The following is a 14573-nucleotide window of genomic DNA, read 5'->3' as shown; positions in this document are numbered from 1 at the left end:
ACTAATATAGCAGAGACTTTAATGACACGACCAAAATTTTAATTTTAGGTTTTTGGGCCTTTACCTGAACAGTGTCCACGGGGCAGGGGGTGAACGAGGTGTGTGTGAGGGACAAAGTGGGACCCAGCAAGTTGCGCACACCGTTGAAGTCGTGCTTGTACTCCTTGATGGGTTCAATACGCATCCTGTCTCTTGGCAGCAGAGCCTCGTAGCACGGGGCATAGCCAGGCGGGGGCATGAACTTGAAGTCTCCATGACGACCACCAAGGAGGAACCGAGCCCTGAGGTGACAGAAACAGAGTCAGTCCTAGTCTTTATCTATTTGCAGGAGAGATCTTTACTTATGACTTTAAATCATTTGTGGCAACAGTGGCTTTATCTTTGTGAGACTCACAATAAAGAAACATTGATTTAAATACTGGGCCAATTTCTGAGCAATTCACCATTAGACCCATCTCAGCACTGTGAGGGTCATTACATACAGCAGCTGTAAAATCTCTTTATGGGGACAAAAGACTGTAGGTTTTAGAAAGATTGTTTGAGATTATTTGAGAGATAGTGGTTAAGATTTTAATGCATTTACAAAATAACAATTTGATTAATTAAAAGGCACGTACAGTGTAATATTTGTTACATTAATTTACTGTGATACTGCCTAAATAAAGTAATTACTTACTTGACTCCAGCAGAGAAGCTGATGACGGGGAAGAAGAGGCCGTCCACATTGAAGTTTTCAAACATGCCCTGAACTGGGTGGCCATTAATACGGAAGGAGATACTGGGCACGCTCAGATCTAGACAGCAGCTGACGACATCATCCGCAGCCAGCGTGTGGGCATTTGGCGAAGCCACCTGGCGCGGTACGGTACCTGAATGTTAGAGCAGAGAAGTCATATAACAAGACATACGGCGTCACTGAAAATATAATAGTAAATAATCAGAGGAGTCATCTTACCCGACCATAGATGCAGTCCATCATAGCCATAGGAGTAGAGGTCATCTCCCACACCATTACCTCCCCAGCCTTCTCCTCCTCCAGGGTACGGGCTGTAGCCCTCTGTCATAGCCCATCCCACACGCAGGTGGGAAGCCTGCGCTGTCACAAAGGGTTCCACGTAGTCTACCATCATCTCATAGTACCACTTCTTATACTGCGTGGACCCCTCACATGTACCCAGGAAGATGTTGGGTCTCACACTGAGCACAGAAAATAAATAAACGCACATTAACAGGCATTCAGTGGTTAATGACTTGGAAAAATATTGCACAACCTAACAGCAGTTTACCTGGTGACGTAGTTTACAATGTTGGTCTGCAGCAAGAGGTCCCGACCCGGAAGCAGGTTTTCAGTGATGAGGTTCTGGTTGGACCTCACAGCTACACCATTACACACACAAAGAGAGCGCAAGACGTCCAGGACCTAAATGCAGACATCACCATCACGTCTATGTTTAAAGTGCAAACAATTCACACTTTCATCCTCTGGCTAGAATCGCTGATTTTTTAAATGAGCCAAACACGATTTAAGGATGCTCTAACATTTCCAAATCAGCACCTGCAAAAGTGTCTGATAAAATATGCAACTCTAACAGCTGGAGCCAATTAATTTACAGCCGGCTAATGTTATTCTCCCACCACATTCCTGGCAGTGGAAAAAAAAAACAAACCTTGTGGTTCCTGCCATGCTTGTCCAGGAGAGAGATGATGGATTTAATGTGGTTCTCCTGGATGATGTTCAGAACCTCGGGGCTTTCGATTAGCACACAGTACAGCACCTCCAGGATACCTAGATTTATAGAGAAGAGGAATTCTTAGCATTTTTGGAAGTTACAGCATCGACAAGGAGACGTTGAAGTAATAAAACGAATAAGTTAAGACATATAATTAATAACAATAATAAAGAAAATTGCTTAAAATCCATCAAAGTGGAAAAAAGTTAACCTTAACCTGGATTTCTATTCAAATCATGTTTGGTCTTCAGCTTATACATTTCGTACATTTCTTTAAATTAAACATTCCTCACAAATAATAACCTCTTTATCTATTCTTATGGCCCTTTTTGCAGTTTACATGATGGATGTCGGGTGTTTTTGTGTGACGTCATACCTCCACACAGTAAGTTAGACATGCCAACTCAAGGGGACAATAAAAAACGGACTCTATCACTTTGTGAATCAGAATGTGCCTCGTTCTTCCCAGAACTGCGATGCTCCTTGCCAGTTTTGGTTTTTTATGAGGTTTTCAGCAGATTTTTGTGGTGTAATATCACACCTAGAAAATTATTTTCATGTACTTTATATCAACACCATCTATTCGCTTTTGTAGCCGAGTGTTTATTTTACTTTTTTCATAATTTCCCTCTTTGGCTACCCCTGGGTAACCACAAATTAAATCATCCAACCATATTACTTATAATCTTCATTATTGTCATTATTGATAAAATACCGAGGGTAACTTGAGTCATTAGATTGATTTCTAATCATGCCCGAGGATTTCATGAAGTCACAGCTGTATCTAATAACTACAGTTGGTCCAGCCAAACCTTAAAAGTAATTTAGTCAATACTAGAAAACAAACGGAGCATAGCGTTAGTTCAGCTGCTAAGTCAATCCTAGCTTCATCAGCTGATAGCAGCTGATCTCTAGCAGCCTACGTCAGCTGACAGCTTAGCTTCAATTGGCAAATTACATTCAATCAGCTGATGGCTCTGCTGATTCCCATCAAGCATCCAATTTGCAACTCTGGTTTTCCATGTGTGCACATGGAGTGGCAGTGGAGGTGTGCTCTCAGAGCGATCCACACACTGCCAGATATAACCTACTACTGCAAGTGGAAATGTTTCTTTGACAAAAGTGGTCCTGACTGAACTCTAATTTATGGGCTGTAACAGTGAACAAATGAGGCACATCCGATACCTGAAGAGGCCTCCAGGCGGTCCAGCTTGCTGACCAGCCAGTCCAGGTTGTCACAGAACAATGCGCAATTAGAGCGGTTCCCCCTGATTACGGAGGCTGTTCAGCGGAGACAAAGAGAGTGAAACAATGTTATTTTATTCAGAGCAGACAACACCGATGATGTACTTTGGCTTTTAAGGGTTTATGGTGATTATTCTACCCAGCAGCTCATAGAGGAGGTTGACGATCTCCTTCCAGGACTCTGCAGCTTCCTCCCCAGCAAATTCAGAAAAGTGGGCAGCGGTGTTGTAAACGTTCAGGCGGTCAATGCACTCCAGCACGATGGTGATCATTCCCTGAGAAAGAAAACAAGGCATGTGTTACTTAGTATTAAGTCAGTTACATGAAAAGAAATGAGTTAACAAACCTGCATAAGGACACGACAGTCCTCAATGGTATCAAAAGAGAAAGTTTCGCTTTGCATAGCAGATTTATTTTAGTTAAAGGAGCAGACAGTAAAAATCAATGAGTGTGTGTAAGGCTGTGCAGGTGGCATGCAGATTACCTCCTCTTGGAAGAGGTTCTGCCGGTTGCGGAGGGAGCGAAGTTTGGTCTGCTTCTCCTCGTGCTCCAGCTCCTCCTCGGGAGGACGAAAGTAGAAGATGAGATCCTGAAGCGAGAGGATGACCCCCTCCAAAGGAAGCGACACAGCCCCTGGTGACTTGTTCTTTCCACTCAGAGAGTCCAAACCCCTGGAGGAACACAAACAAATCAGCAACAAATGTAAAATCTTGTAGTTTTCATGTTTCACATACAAATATGGTATGTACTCACTTGATGAACTGCCTAAAGAGGCCCGTAGTGCTATAAATCATTCGAGCAGCCTGAGACTCTTCAGTCTGGGAGCGGGACACAGTTAGTGCATCATCCATGTGACCCTCCTGGTGCAGAATAACCTGGGGACATAGACGGCATAATTATATTACAGATGATATTCCCAACTTCTCTCTGTGACAGCTATACAAATGTTTATCTTGTCCATAACACACTCAGAAAGGTCAGAGTTCAAAACCACACAGAGCTGCAGCCAAACAATCTCAGTGATCTCATTTTATTGGTGCTTGATCCTGGACCTGGTCATTTTAATACATTGATTGTACACATAATCTGCACTAACTTATATTTTATTTTTGATTTGATGCCAACCTTTCTCTTCATCATTCCCAAACGAGCAGCTTTAGCATCCAGGGAGGCATATGTAAGCCACAGTCCTGTGGATACATGTTGGACGAAGCACATGGACTCTCCATACTTTATCTCTGGAATGCCCATCCCTTCAACATCACGCTTCTGAGCCACATCCACCTTCTCCTGCTCAGGGGAACCGGGAGAAAATCATAGAGAGAGAGTTCAGCAAAATGATTTATAGATACCAAAAGACAGATACAAAAAAAAAAGTCCAGAAAAACTCCGACCTTTGAAACACGGAAGCAGAAAGCAGATTTTTTGGTGTCGGCCTTCTCTGGGTCGACCACCAGCAGACCCTTCTCCTCATCCAGACACAGGTACCGGCCTGTGGTGATGTGGCGAATACGGAAAGACTGCCCCCACTTCATGTGGCTACCGCTCCAACTGCAGGCATCGGAAAATATAGCATATTATCATTGTTATCAAAAAGCCTCTTAATTATTAGTATATGATAACTACCGTTCAACAACTGAATAAAGGGAAAGAATGCTTTGTTTACAAACAAGCATGCAAAATATTCCACTCTTTAGACTTTAAAAGAAAATCTGCATGAATTTAATGTTCATTATGTAAATGCCTCGAGGGGCAATCACCTGATTCTGAGAGGTTCCAACCTCCACAGGGATCGAGCCTGACTGCACACAGCACCGCCTTCATAGTGAGCCATCCTGTAGCAGAGGCAGGGACACATACGGTCATATGGTGTGAGATTAACAGGGCGTTTTGCTGCTTAGACCTGCTCTGCTTCCTCCGTACCTGCGCTTTTCCTCCCCTTCCTCTGGTGTAGCGATGGCCAGACACTCGTCCATGTGGCCATGGAACAGCCTGAGAACATGACCTCCCGTCAGAAAACCTTAGAGGAGGGATACATACCACAGTGAGTGTGTATACTGTGTGGACATGCGTGTATAAATCTGTGAGTACGGTTGTCTTTAAATACAGTATATGTTTAGTTTTGTTTTCTTGCACATATTTTTGCTTTTTTCCATTGAAACTCAATCTGCTAAGATTGAATAAAGTAAGAATAAGGTGCCTAAAATTTGATGCATCCTCTGTTCCCAGGCAACCGCCAAAACATTCAGAACAATCTTAGGGTGGCTTTTTCTTTTCTAGTAGAAATAATACTGATATGCATCCCAAACCTGTGGGTTGAACTATACTGTATGTAATGTGTGCTTTTTTTTTCTTAGTGAAAGTTCAAATTTCAGATATAACAAAACAAATTTAACTTAACATCACTACCTCACCATGGTGCTACACTGTTGTTGTTTCTCTATTTATTGTATATACTTTCCTCTAAATTTAAATTTGCCTTTACTTTTTATATGTCAGTATATATATATATATATAGATATATAATATATATATATATCTATATATATATATATATATATATATATATATTATATATATGATATATATTTTATTTATTATTTTTTTATTTTATATGTTGTATATTTGATATTGGGCGCTCGGGACCAGGGGAAACCAATTTTCGTTTCATCCCATGTTTACATGTGTTGTAATGACAATAAAAACTCCTTGAATCCTTAAAGGAAGGTGAATAGTGAGGTATTAGGAACTCAGTCTATAAAATATATAACTATATATATTTTTTAAAAGCATTAAGAATCAGGATGTCTGAATTAAAGTTTTATGAAAATCAAAAATAAAACAGTATATGTTAAATGTACATGATTTCTGATAGCACCCAATATGCTCACATATGTCAATATTTTGAAATACAACTATGAAACATGTAGATCATTTTTGTGTGTGCATGTGTGTGTATGAATGGTTTTCTGTCTGCCACAGAGCAAAATGTATGTTTGTACCCTCGGCTAGTTCACATCCTGAACTAATCGGGTTCATGTTCCAAAGTGTCTGCATGAAGGACGCATCCACCATCAGGTCTCCGCTGGCATATGACAGGTGCTGAGGACAGAGGACAAGAAGAAAAATGGTATTCACGTCTCGATCCTTCACTGTGTAACAGCGACGTGGATGGAGTATGAAGGGTCTTACCAGGTATCTCTCAGAGGACACGCTGACAAGGATGAGGTCATCACCCACCCTGACCTTTTCACCTTCTGACCTCTGCTTGGAAGCTGGATGAATGGTCCACCAACATGCCTCACCTGTGAGAAGAAAAGGAACAAACGACTACCTCAAACAGCTTCCCTCTGCCTGATATGTTCGGACAACAACAAAACCGCTGCCTATTCATGTAGAAAATATCGCTCCCTCACAGCGTTATCACGAAATGAAAGGAAATGTACTGCACTGCTGACTCCATTTATGTCAATAGCTTGAGAAGGCCAAGTCAGCAGGATTCAAAAACTGTATTAACAATACAACAAGAGGATAATGAGCTTCAGTGATCAGTTAAATGCAGCTCTGTTTAATCTTGATTTCAAAGTTTGGTTTTACCGGTGGAATCTTCTTGTAAGCCCACGTCAAAGGCCAGCTTGTCCGTGAGTGACCGAGATGTAGTCAGACAGCTCAGGTACTGCGGAGGAAGGTTTAATTCAGAGCAGATACAGATTTAGATGTAAACTAAAGTAAACAAACTGGAATTAAAAGCAGATTTGGATTTAGTCCTACCATGCATGAGTGGTAGTGTCTCAGAAGGATGGCGTGACCGTACAGCAAGGTACGATGACCTCCACCTTGGGACGACTATAGGTAAAGAATATAGAGAAATATTTCAGGACTCATACTTCAAATGTACCTTGATCAGACAGGGAAGAAAAGAAATGGGTATATTAAAAAAAGATCCAGAGGTCAGAAGAACCGACTATCAAAAACTTTAACTGACTGGATTTATAACATATCATCATCAACTGCAACTGGCACTTTTTGAGACCTACTATGAGACTCTATTCATATTAATAATACAAATGTGTCGTATATGATTTGTAAGTATAAGCGCTTTATCTCCAAATACAACCTAAAATAAACGGGATTAGGACAGATTAGACGAATGGGGTGCATGCTGAGTGCATGTAAACACATTTACAAGTTGACAAAGGTTTATCATTATGTTTTTAAGAAAAATAACAAACATAAGTCATTTGTAAACAAAAAGATATTAACAGCTCCACAATACTAGGTAATGACTTCTTCTTTTGGAGTCCCTTTTTTTATACAAATACAAAAAAACAAACAAGAATCACATCAATAACAAAGCAAAGCAGCGTCGTTGGACCGCTGAAACCGGGACAATACTATGCTACAAATCATAGTTTTAAGACAAGGTATCACAATGATGTGACTGATGAAGTTTGACAGAATGCAAAAAACAAATTTAAAAACCTTTGAACAGCAAACATGAACATTTATTCATCCTACCTTTTCTCAACATCCAGCAAGGATGCAACAAGAAAACACAATTACTGCAACAGTTATAGATAGATTAGCCAAAACAACCATTTAGTCCAGCCAACAGGAAGATAATGTCAAGCCTTTCTGTAGGGTTAAGCACCCATAATCCACTAGGATGAGTCAGGGGCAGGTATGTCAAGTGATGGCACTCATGGATGTAGCACTAGGCTTGGTTAGGGCAGGTGGTGGTGTGTGATTTCCCAAGTGTGTGTGTGTTTAAAGAGGGAGATAGGCCTGTCCAGAGCTCTGGGGGTGTCCGGTTTCCCCATCCACCCCTGACAGAGGCAGTTGGAACCCTCCACTGGGCTGCATGCCATGCTATTCTCATCCTCCGGCTCACCATTAGAGAAGCCTGGCTCATCCACATCTTCCAATTCCTTTGAGGCCAGGGACTGCCCGAACTAGCACGATAATGCAACTAATGAAATGTTAAATAGAGAGCTCCTCTTAGAGTAAGCTTAAGGTCCATTAGCCGCCAGCCTAGACTGGGTTTCTTTGATCTGTCAAAAGCAGAAATGCAGGATTTTTTCTCTACTGTACATGCTACCAACCAAGATCCACGGGTGCTGAAGTTCAATGTTTGTGATTTCATCTCGGATGCTTATGTTTTTAACTGGTCTATAAACAAGTTAGCTGGAATATGGACAAAAAACCTTGAACTTTTTAATTGATCAAAAACATCAAACTATTCGAAAACAGTGGAGAGCTGAATGCTTAGACGTGGGTTAGATCTCTCTATACAAAATCCATCTTTGAATACTGAAGTGATTATATTTCATCAGTGTTGACAAATCCAGAAAAAGACCATCAACGTTTTTGTTTGTGGTTTGTTGGCTGAGGGAGCTATGAGTTGATTGTTGTTAATTGTTGAATATTGAAGCAGTTGAGAGCCTACGGACGCTTGCATCAAAACCTAGATTGCTAGATGGCTGCAGAAATATCAGAATGATGTGATATCACATATGTTTGGCTAGTTATCCACTGAAAAAGAAGAAGAATACGCCACCAAACAGAAAAGCCATATGCTATATTAAAACCTTTGTTGTGGATTTTCTTTAAGATAAGCCAAGTTAGTCAGTAATCAGTTTTTTTTTTACAGAAGTGTGAAATCATGTTCTGCATAAAAAAGGGGAAGAGAAATGTTTTTCTGATGTGATCAAAGACAAACAAAGAACAACGTGCTAAAACAAAAAGGAACAACATCAAGCAAGGTAGGGTCACATTTATGATGAGACAAGAATGTGCTGGTAACATTTCTGCATGATATGAATGATGCATTGTGACACCTTGCTAGATCTTCTTGCTATCGTCTGGTAGATTATTGAGATGTAACAAATACAAAACACAAAAGTGCATTAAATTATCGTTTACCAAAGCCTCAAAACTAGATTTACTTGCTTGACTCAAGTCAAGTTTAGCCCAATTAATCCGATGTTTCAATAAAACTTGATTTTTCCCGGGTAAAATGTAGTTTCTAGAAGATAAACTCAGCATAAAAGATCAATCTAAAGACAATAAGACCCCATCAATTTCTGTAGCTGAAAGTTTTTGGCAGGTGTACAGAGAGACCACCACCTTGAGGTGAAGGTTAAACAGACATGAATTAAGACGTGTGAATGATACAGCACTCTTTCATTCAATAGGACATCCAGTGGGCAACAAGACAGGAACGAGGACAGTCGCCAGGTTGGTTTGGGACACACGTTACAGGAAATAAGACATGTTAGCAGACATACCCATTTGTCCAAATCGACTGCCTGCTTGGCAGAGAGCGAGAAGGGAAGGGCAGGGTGGAGGGGGAGGGGACGTCAGATAACAATTAAAAAATAAAATAAAAAATAAAATAAAAAAATAACTCCATTTATAGTGCTCACAAAGAAGTGATGATGTACAATATGCTTTATGATTCATTAAAAAACCAAAAAGAAACGATTGTATTTGTGTTCAATCAATATGTAAACAAAACTTTCCAATAAAAGAATGATACAGAAGGACTGGAACTTGATATCAGTAGGATATACAATTCATAAAAGCCACTTATTACAGTTATAAACAGTTGTGAAACACACAAAGGATAAATCCATTAAAGCTTGTAATAAAAGGAATACAAGCTGTGTCAAAGTTGAAATACAGAGAGAAGAGATTAAAGCTGATCAGAAATAAAACAATATATATCTTTAGGGAATATGGTTGGTTGCCCTCTGATCCACAGTCACATGAGAGGAAAAAAACAGAGAAAAATATCGAAAACAATGTTTTTAAAATGACTCTTATCTTCAATTTGGCAAGTTATTACTTGTTAGAGAGCCAGATAATCAGAGGGGTTTGTTCCACAAGAGTGTAAAGCTTCAAAATGACCTCTGAGATGCAGCTGTTGTTGTCAGGAAATAGATCCAAAGTGGCTGTTGACGGGTTAAATGGTTCCCTCACCGTGTTTTAATACTGTACAAGATATTAAGTTATAAGGACTGTTGCTCCTCTCAGAAAAAAAGGTACTGAGGAATAATGAAATAAAATAAATAATTTCTATATCTCAAATCTTCATCAGGAAACCTGACCAAATGCCTTCATTTTAGTGAGTGGACAGTAGATGCAGGTGCAGCAGAATACATTGTAAAAGAAAACAGAAAGGACGGGGAAACCTGTCTACCACAGTCTATTTCTCTATTTCTGCATATAACTTAGTCTCCATCTCCTCTCCAAGTATTCCTCTGTCTATTTCTGTTTTTTAATCCTACCTCGGTCATCTCCACCGTGTTGGCCAGCATCTCCTGCAGAGCGCGGACCGACAGGGACTGCTCCAGAATGAAGGTACATATGGCCAAATCCGGGGGCACCTTCTACAAAATGCACACAGGTACAACAGAGTTCATAAAAAAACAAGGTTACATACAACACAGGAACAAACAAAAGGGAGGAATGGATGGTATCAGCGTCTTACCTGAGCATTGGATGTGGTTTCCAGGAAGCAGAGACGGTTCCCAAAGCCTTCACAGGACAGACAGAGCTTGATCTGCTCCTTCAGGACGGAGGCAGTGCACTGCAGAACGACCTGGTCATCCTGCACCCAAAACACAATGAAAACACTTAGAGTCTTTTATTTTGGGACACGTTATTTAACGCTTCTACGACTCATATGAACTTTCGATCGCACTAGTTTCCCCCTGTACATCTGCTATGCCGCCTTTTCATTCATTCACTTGGGTAAAACTGGCTTGATTTGACATTGCTGTGTACAATAATGACCTTTTTTTTTATGCCTGCAGCATATAATAGTAAAAATAGGCTCTTGCTGTGAAGTACACACAATGACTCAACAGGAGACTATTGAATGCATATGTTTTGCTTACACTTAAACGATAACAACTCGACTCAGACGTCATCGTTTCTGCTAGATTGAATACTTTCTAACCTGGATGGGGTTATTTTATTTCAAACATGTTTTGTTTCCAGACTGTATGGACATAGCTCTGTCATTGCAAAGTAATGCAGTGATGGCTTCTTGAATTTCGCAGCTACACTGGCATACGACAATAAGGGAACTTCAATATAATATGTATGTTTCTGCTAAATGATGTTCATGTTCATGTCATACAGAATAAAACAGCTCCGCTGAGTAAGAACCAGCACCTCGTTTCCACAAGCAAAACGCTAACAGACAGTAATTTGTTTCTCCTCGTCATTGCCTGGACCCTCCAGAGGCTGGTGTAAATACAGCGATAAACACCCCCTCCCCTGTGAAACCCACACCTGACACTGACACATTCCCAGCTGCTCCTTCTACTCACTCATTATACAAGTAGATCTATCACTTAACCTGACTAATATTGCTCTCTACAGTTTCTGGACAGATTCCTGACTTTTCTCTCCTCTCATCTAACAACTAATGAATCATTCTGTCTTCTCCCTCCTGACCTGATCTCCGTCTTGCCCTGGCAATCCGGCAACCGCCGATGTGTCATGACTTGGTGTTGAGGAGAGCAGGCAGGCATTCGAACGCGAGGTTGAGGGGCAGCGTGTTTGCACGTCTATGTTTGTGGCACACGGCAGGAAAATGGAAAGTGATGCACATCAGTGACCTCATAACATCTACTCTCAATACTCAGAGGCCTCTAGTGTTTCTTTGGATGAAATGTAGCCCCTCTTCCTTTGGATGGGCTATCATCTATCTCTTCTCAGCCTTGAAATGTCTCCTCTGTCCTGTCCTCGCCTTCCCTGCTTTGCACTCTGGAAAGTGGAGCACCGTGCCCTCTCTCCTTCACTGCAGCACCGCTTAACTCAAGTGTTGCTAAAACTGTCGATGGACCACACAAACATCACTTTTTTTTTTGTCAGATTTGTGAATCTCGGAAGTGCTCAAGTTCACAAAACAAAGTGATCATATATCTTTCCCACCTCCCTCACACAACAACAATACCTACCACTCACACAACTTCACAGCTGAGTTTCAGAGCTACACTACAGTAACATCAGTCTTTGTTTATCAGTGGTTCTGAGACATCACTGCAGAGAAATTCACAGAAAAAGAAAAGCTGAAGTGGGCTGAGCAAGAAGGGTAAATTGGGCTAAACCGGCCATATTTTGAGGACAGTGCATACAGACTCAGACTGCAGTCCCCATTAAGGAGCTGGGGCTGAGCTTGTGGGTGTCTAAAAGCAGACTGAAGTAACAGAGTGACTCATTGCACCGAGACAAACTGCACGATCGGATGACAACGGTAGGCAATATATGCACCCAACGTTGTACGGCAGTCCTACCGAGTGTCTTCCATCTATTTCTATAGCCGCAGTCTCACATGGCAGACTCTTACTCTGCTTCAATCGGGGCTACCTTTGTGAGCAACATGAAAAGGGCAGAGGACCCGAACGAGGACTGCGAGAGCTCAAGGGAAAGGGCACGAGAAGGACAGAGAATATTTGATCTCACAGTCAAAAGTTTTTATTTTGTAAACATGTTCAAGAAAGTTATTATCATTATTATTATTATAAATGCAGAAAAAAGTGAAAATACTCATGGTAAGTGACCACAGGAATGTCTGTGGGAAGATACATATATAATATATAAACATATATAAAATAGTGGACATGAGACCATCTTCAAATCCAAAGAATTGACTTAACCAGTCAAGTAGAAAACAGGCTGATGAATCAGACAAACACATAAGCCTCAGCCGGGACGTCTTATTCCGACCTGAATGTTAGGGCACTCTGACTTATTATAGGACTCTGTGAAGTTCAACAGCGACTGCAGAGCTGTGTCCTTCCAAGAGTCACACTGTGTGTATCGCTTCCAATTCGACCATGTGAAAAGCTGACTTGGAGACCACACAGACCTCCTTATATTAATAGAGGCAGCTATAAGGATTTGAAAGATGCGCACATGACTCTTTATTGTAAGCCAACAACAACTCCTGTTTATCTGACAATCTCACATGACTGACTCTGACGGAGCCAAGACAGGTAGGCAGGATTGAGTTATAGCCAGTTGTCACCCACCTGACCTACTGGTTATATAACTTGGCAATGGGCAAAGACATGTACACGAAATGCATTTGATGCCCCATCAACGTGGTGGGTGTAGGGTTAAGGTTACAGGCAAACCATGTTAGGACTTGGACGGCTGAAGCATCTGGGCTATGTGGACGTTCGGGGTCAGAGGGAGAGGTAGAGACAATTGGATGTTAACTGACAGACAGTTACACAAACAAACACACCAGTGTGCGCAAATAGAGGTGTGTAATGCGGCAGAGATTTACAGCCAGGGGCATAGATATCGCCTGAAAGCAGACACCTTTGTAATCTCTGGGGTCGTCTGATGCTGCACATGCAGACAGAGGGTAGCCAGGGTTCCCCAGACAAGCAGGCACACTGCCCATCCTGAACAGGAAGCAAACAAGCAAACAGATGCAAGATGGTGAGAAATAATCACCCACTTCAATCTTCTCTCTACTGAAGTGGACAGGTCTTTTACGAGGATATACATTTACACAATCCAAGTGAGACAGACGGGATCAGTTTATCTGGTAACCTGCTGTGCTGGGACAGTCTTTACACAGTATCAGCTGATAAGGAATCAACCATCCGAATGCTGATATATTATGTACACAAACATAAACATAAATAAACGATAGACTGGAGGATTGTCTTCTCCAATAGCAGATAAGCAGCTGGTTCAGGACTTGTTGACAAAAATCAAACATGACATTTAAAACTGTGAAACCGGGAGCTGGTGGTTTTAATCCATTAGTCACTGTTGCAGTGTCCAGAAAGTTTATTTACTGCCGCAATAAACAAGATTTTCAGAATATATATAAAAACAGTGATAAGCCTGTTCATGACCATAAGAGAAAATAAACAAAATGCAAAACCTGTGAACAGTAGAGACAAACACAACTTGGGTACTATATATTAGATAAAGACAGTATTAAAATTGTTATTGCATTGTAAACTTATATTTATATTACAGCTATGTGTTTTATTGAAGTGTTAGTTCTTTTCACAATGTTTTGTTTATTTCAGTTCAAGACCGAGTTCTGAATATTTCTCACATCTCAATATTGGTTTATTATTTCACTTCACTGTTTACTTTCCATCCATATTACTGAAAATCCATATTACTGAAAACGTGCCAAGTCATCAAATTACTCTTATCAAATAAATAACATGGCCATTATTTCTTTGCTTTATGGGTCCGATTTCTGCCCAATGCTCTGATCAAACTGTGCTGATGCATGCCACCCCAGGCCATTGATTATATTTCTGCAGACATAAAAAGAGTGAGGGACAGCACATTGCACGGTACGTGGGCGGAGGAGAGAAACAGTTCAATAACGCAGAGGGCAGTGTGGTTAGGGGGTTTCCCTTTGAAAACTAGAAGAGCCCATACAGATGCAAGCTCGGGATTCTCCATCGCAGACTGTAGTCACCCTCATTTTCTTATATCACTGAAACATACTTGCTAAAATATCTGTGAGAAAATAAAAATTTAAAATCTTTAAGATTGTAAGGGACAATCTACTTGTTTTTTTTTTAATTATTATTTTCAGAG

The 14573-nt window shown here is 40.8% G+C and overlaps 1 protein-coding gene across 14 annotated transcripts in view; it reads right to left on the bottom strand.

The window, feature by feature from the left end:
- The window catches only part of ryr1b (ryanodine receptor 1b (skeletal)), a 65279-nt gene that overhangs the window by 42135 nt on the left and 8571 nt on the right, over positions 1–14573 (bottom strand). For all 14 annotated transcript variants that reach the window (XM_019272944.2, XM_019272948.2, XM_019272942.2 and 11 more), the window contains exons 2-20: positions 10468–10587; positions 10265–10366; positions 6747–6821; positions 6573–6651; positions 6168–6280; positions 5978–6077; positions 4899–4995; positions 4736–4810; positions 4370–4526; positions 4101–4265; positions 3729–3850; positions 3460–3646; positions 3115–3250; positions 2916–3011; positions 1668–1786; positions 1287–1420; positions 956–1197; positions 677–869; positions 65–281 (exon numbers count right to left, since the gene is read on the bottom strand). In XM_019272944.2, the coding sequence (XP_019128489.1) occupies positions 65–281; positions 677–869; positions 956–1197; positions 1287–1420; positions 1668–1786; positions 2916–3011; positions 3115–3250; positions 3460–3646; positions 3729–3850; positions 4101–4265; positions 4370–4526; positions 4736–4810; positions 4899–4995; positions 5978–6077; positions 6168–6280; positions 6573–6651; positions 6747–6821; positions 10265–10366; positions 10468–10587 (2529 nt within the window). The remainder of the gene's footprint in view (positions 1–64; positions 282–676; positions 870–955; positions 1198–1286; positions 1421–1667; positions 1787–2915; positions 3012–3114; positions 3251–3459; positions 3647–3728; positions 3851–4100; positions 4266–4369; positions 4527–4735; positions 4811–4898; positions 4996–5977; positions 6078–6167; positions 6281–6572; positions 6652–6746; positions 6822–10264; positions 10367–10467; positions 10588–14573) is intronic.

The sequence above is a fragment of the Larimichthys crocea genome, chromosome VII (genome assembly GCF_000972845.2).
Source record: "Larimichthys crocea isolate SSNF chromosome VII, L_crocea_2.0, whole genome shotgun sequence".
In the NCBI taxonomy this organism is placed as follows: Eukaryota; Metazoa; Chordata; class Actinopteri; family Sciaenidae; genus Larimichthys; species Larimichthys crocea.
Note: the sequence above shows the minus strand (reverse complement) of the source record. Positions and strands in the feature narration are given on the sequence as shown.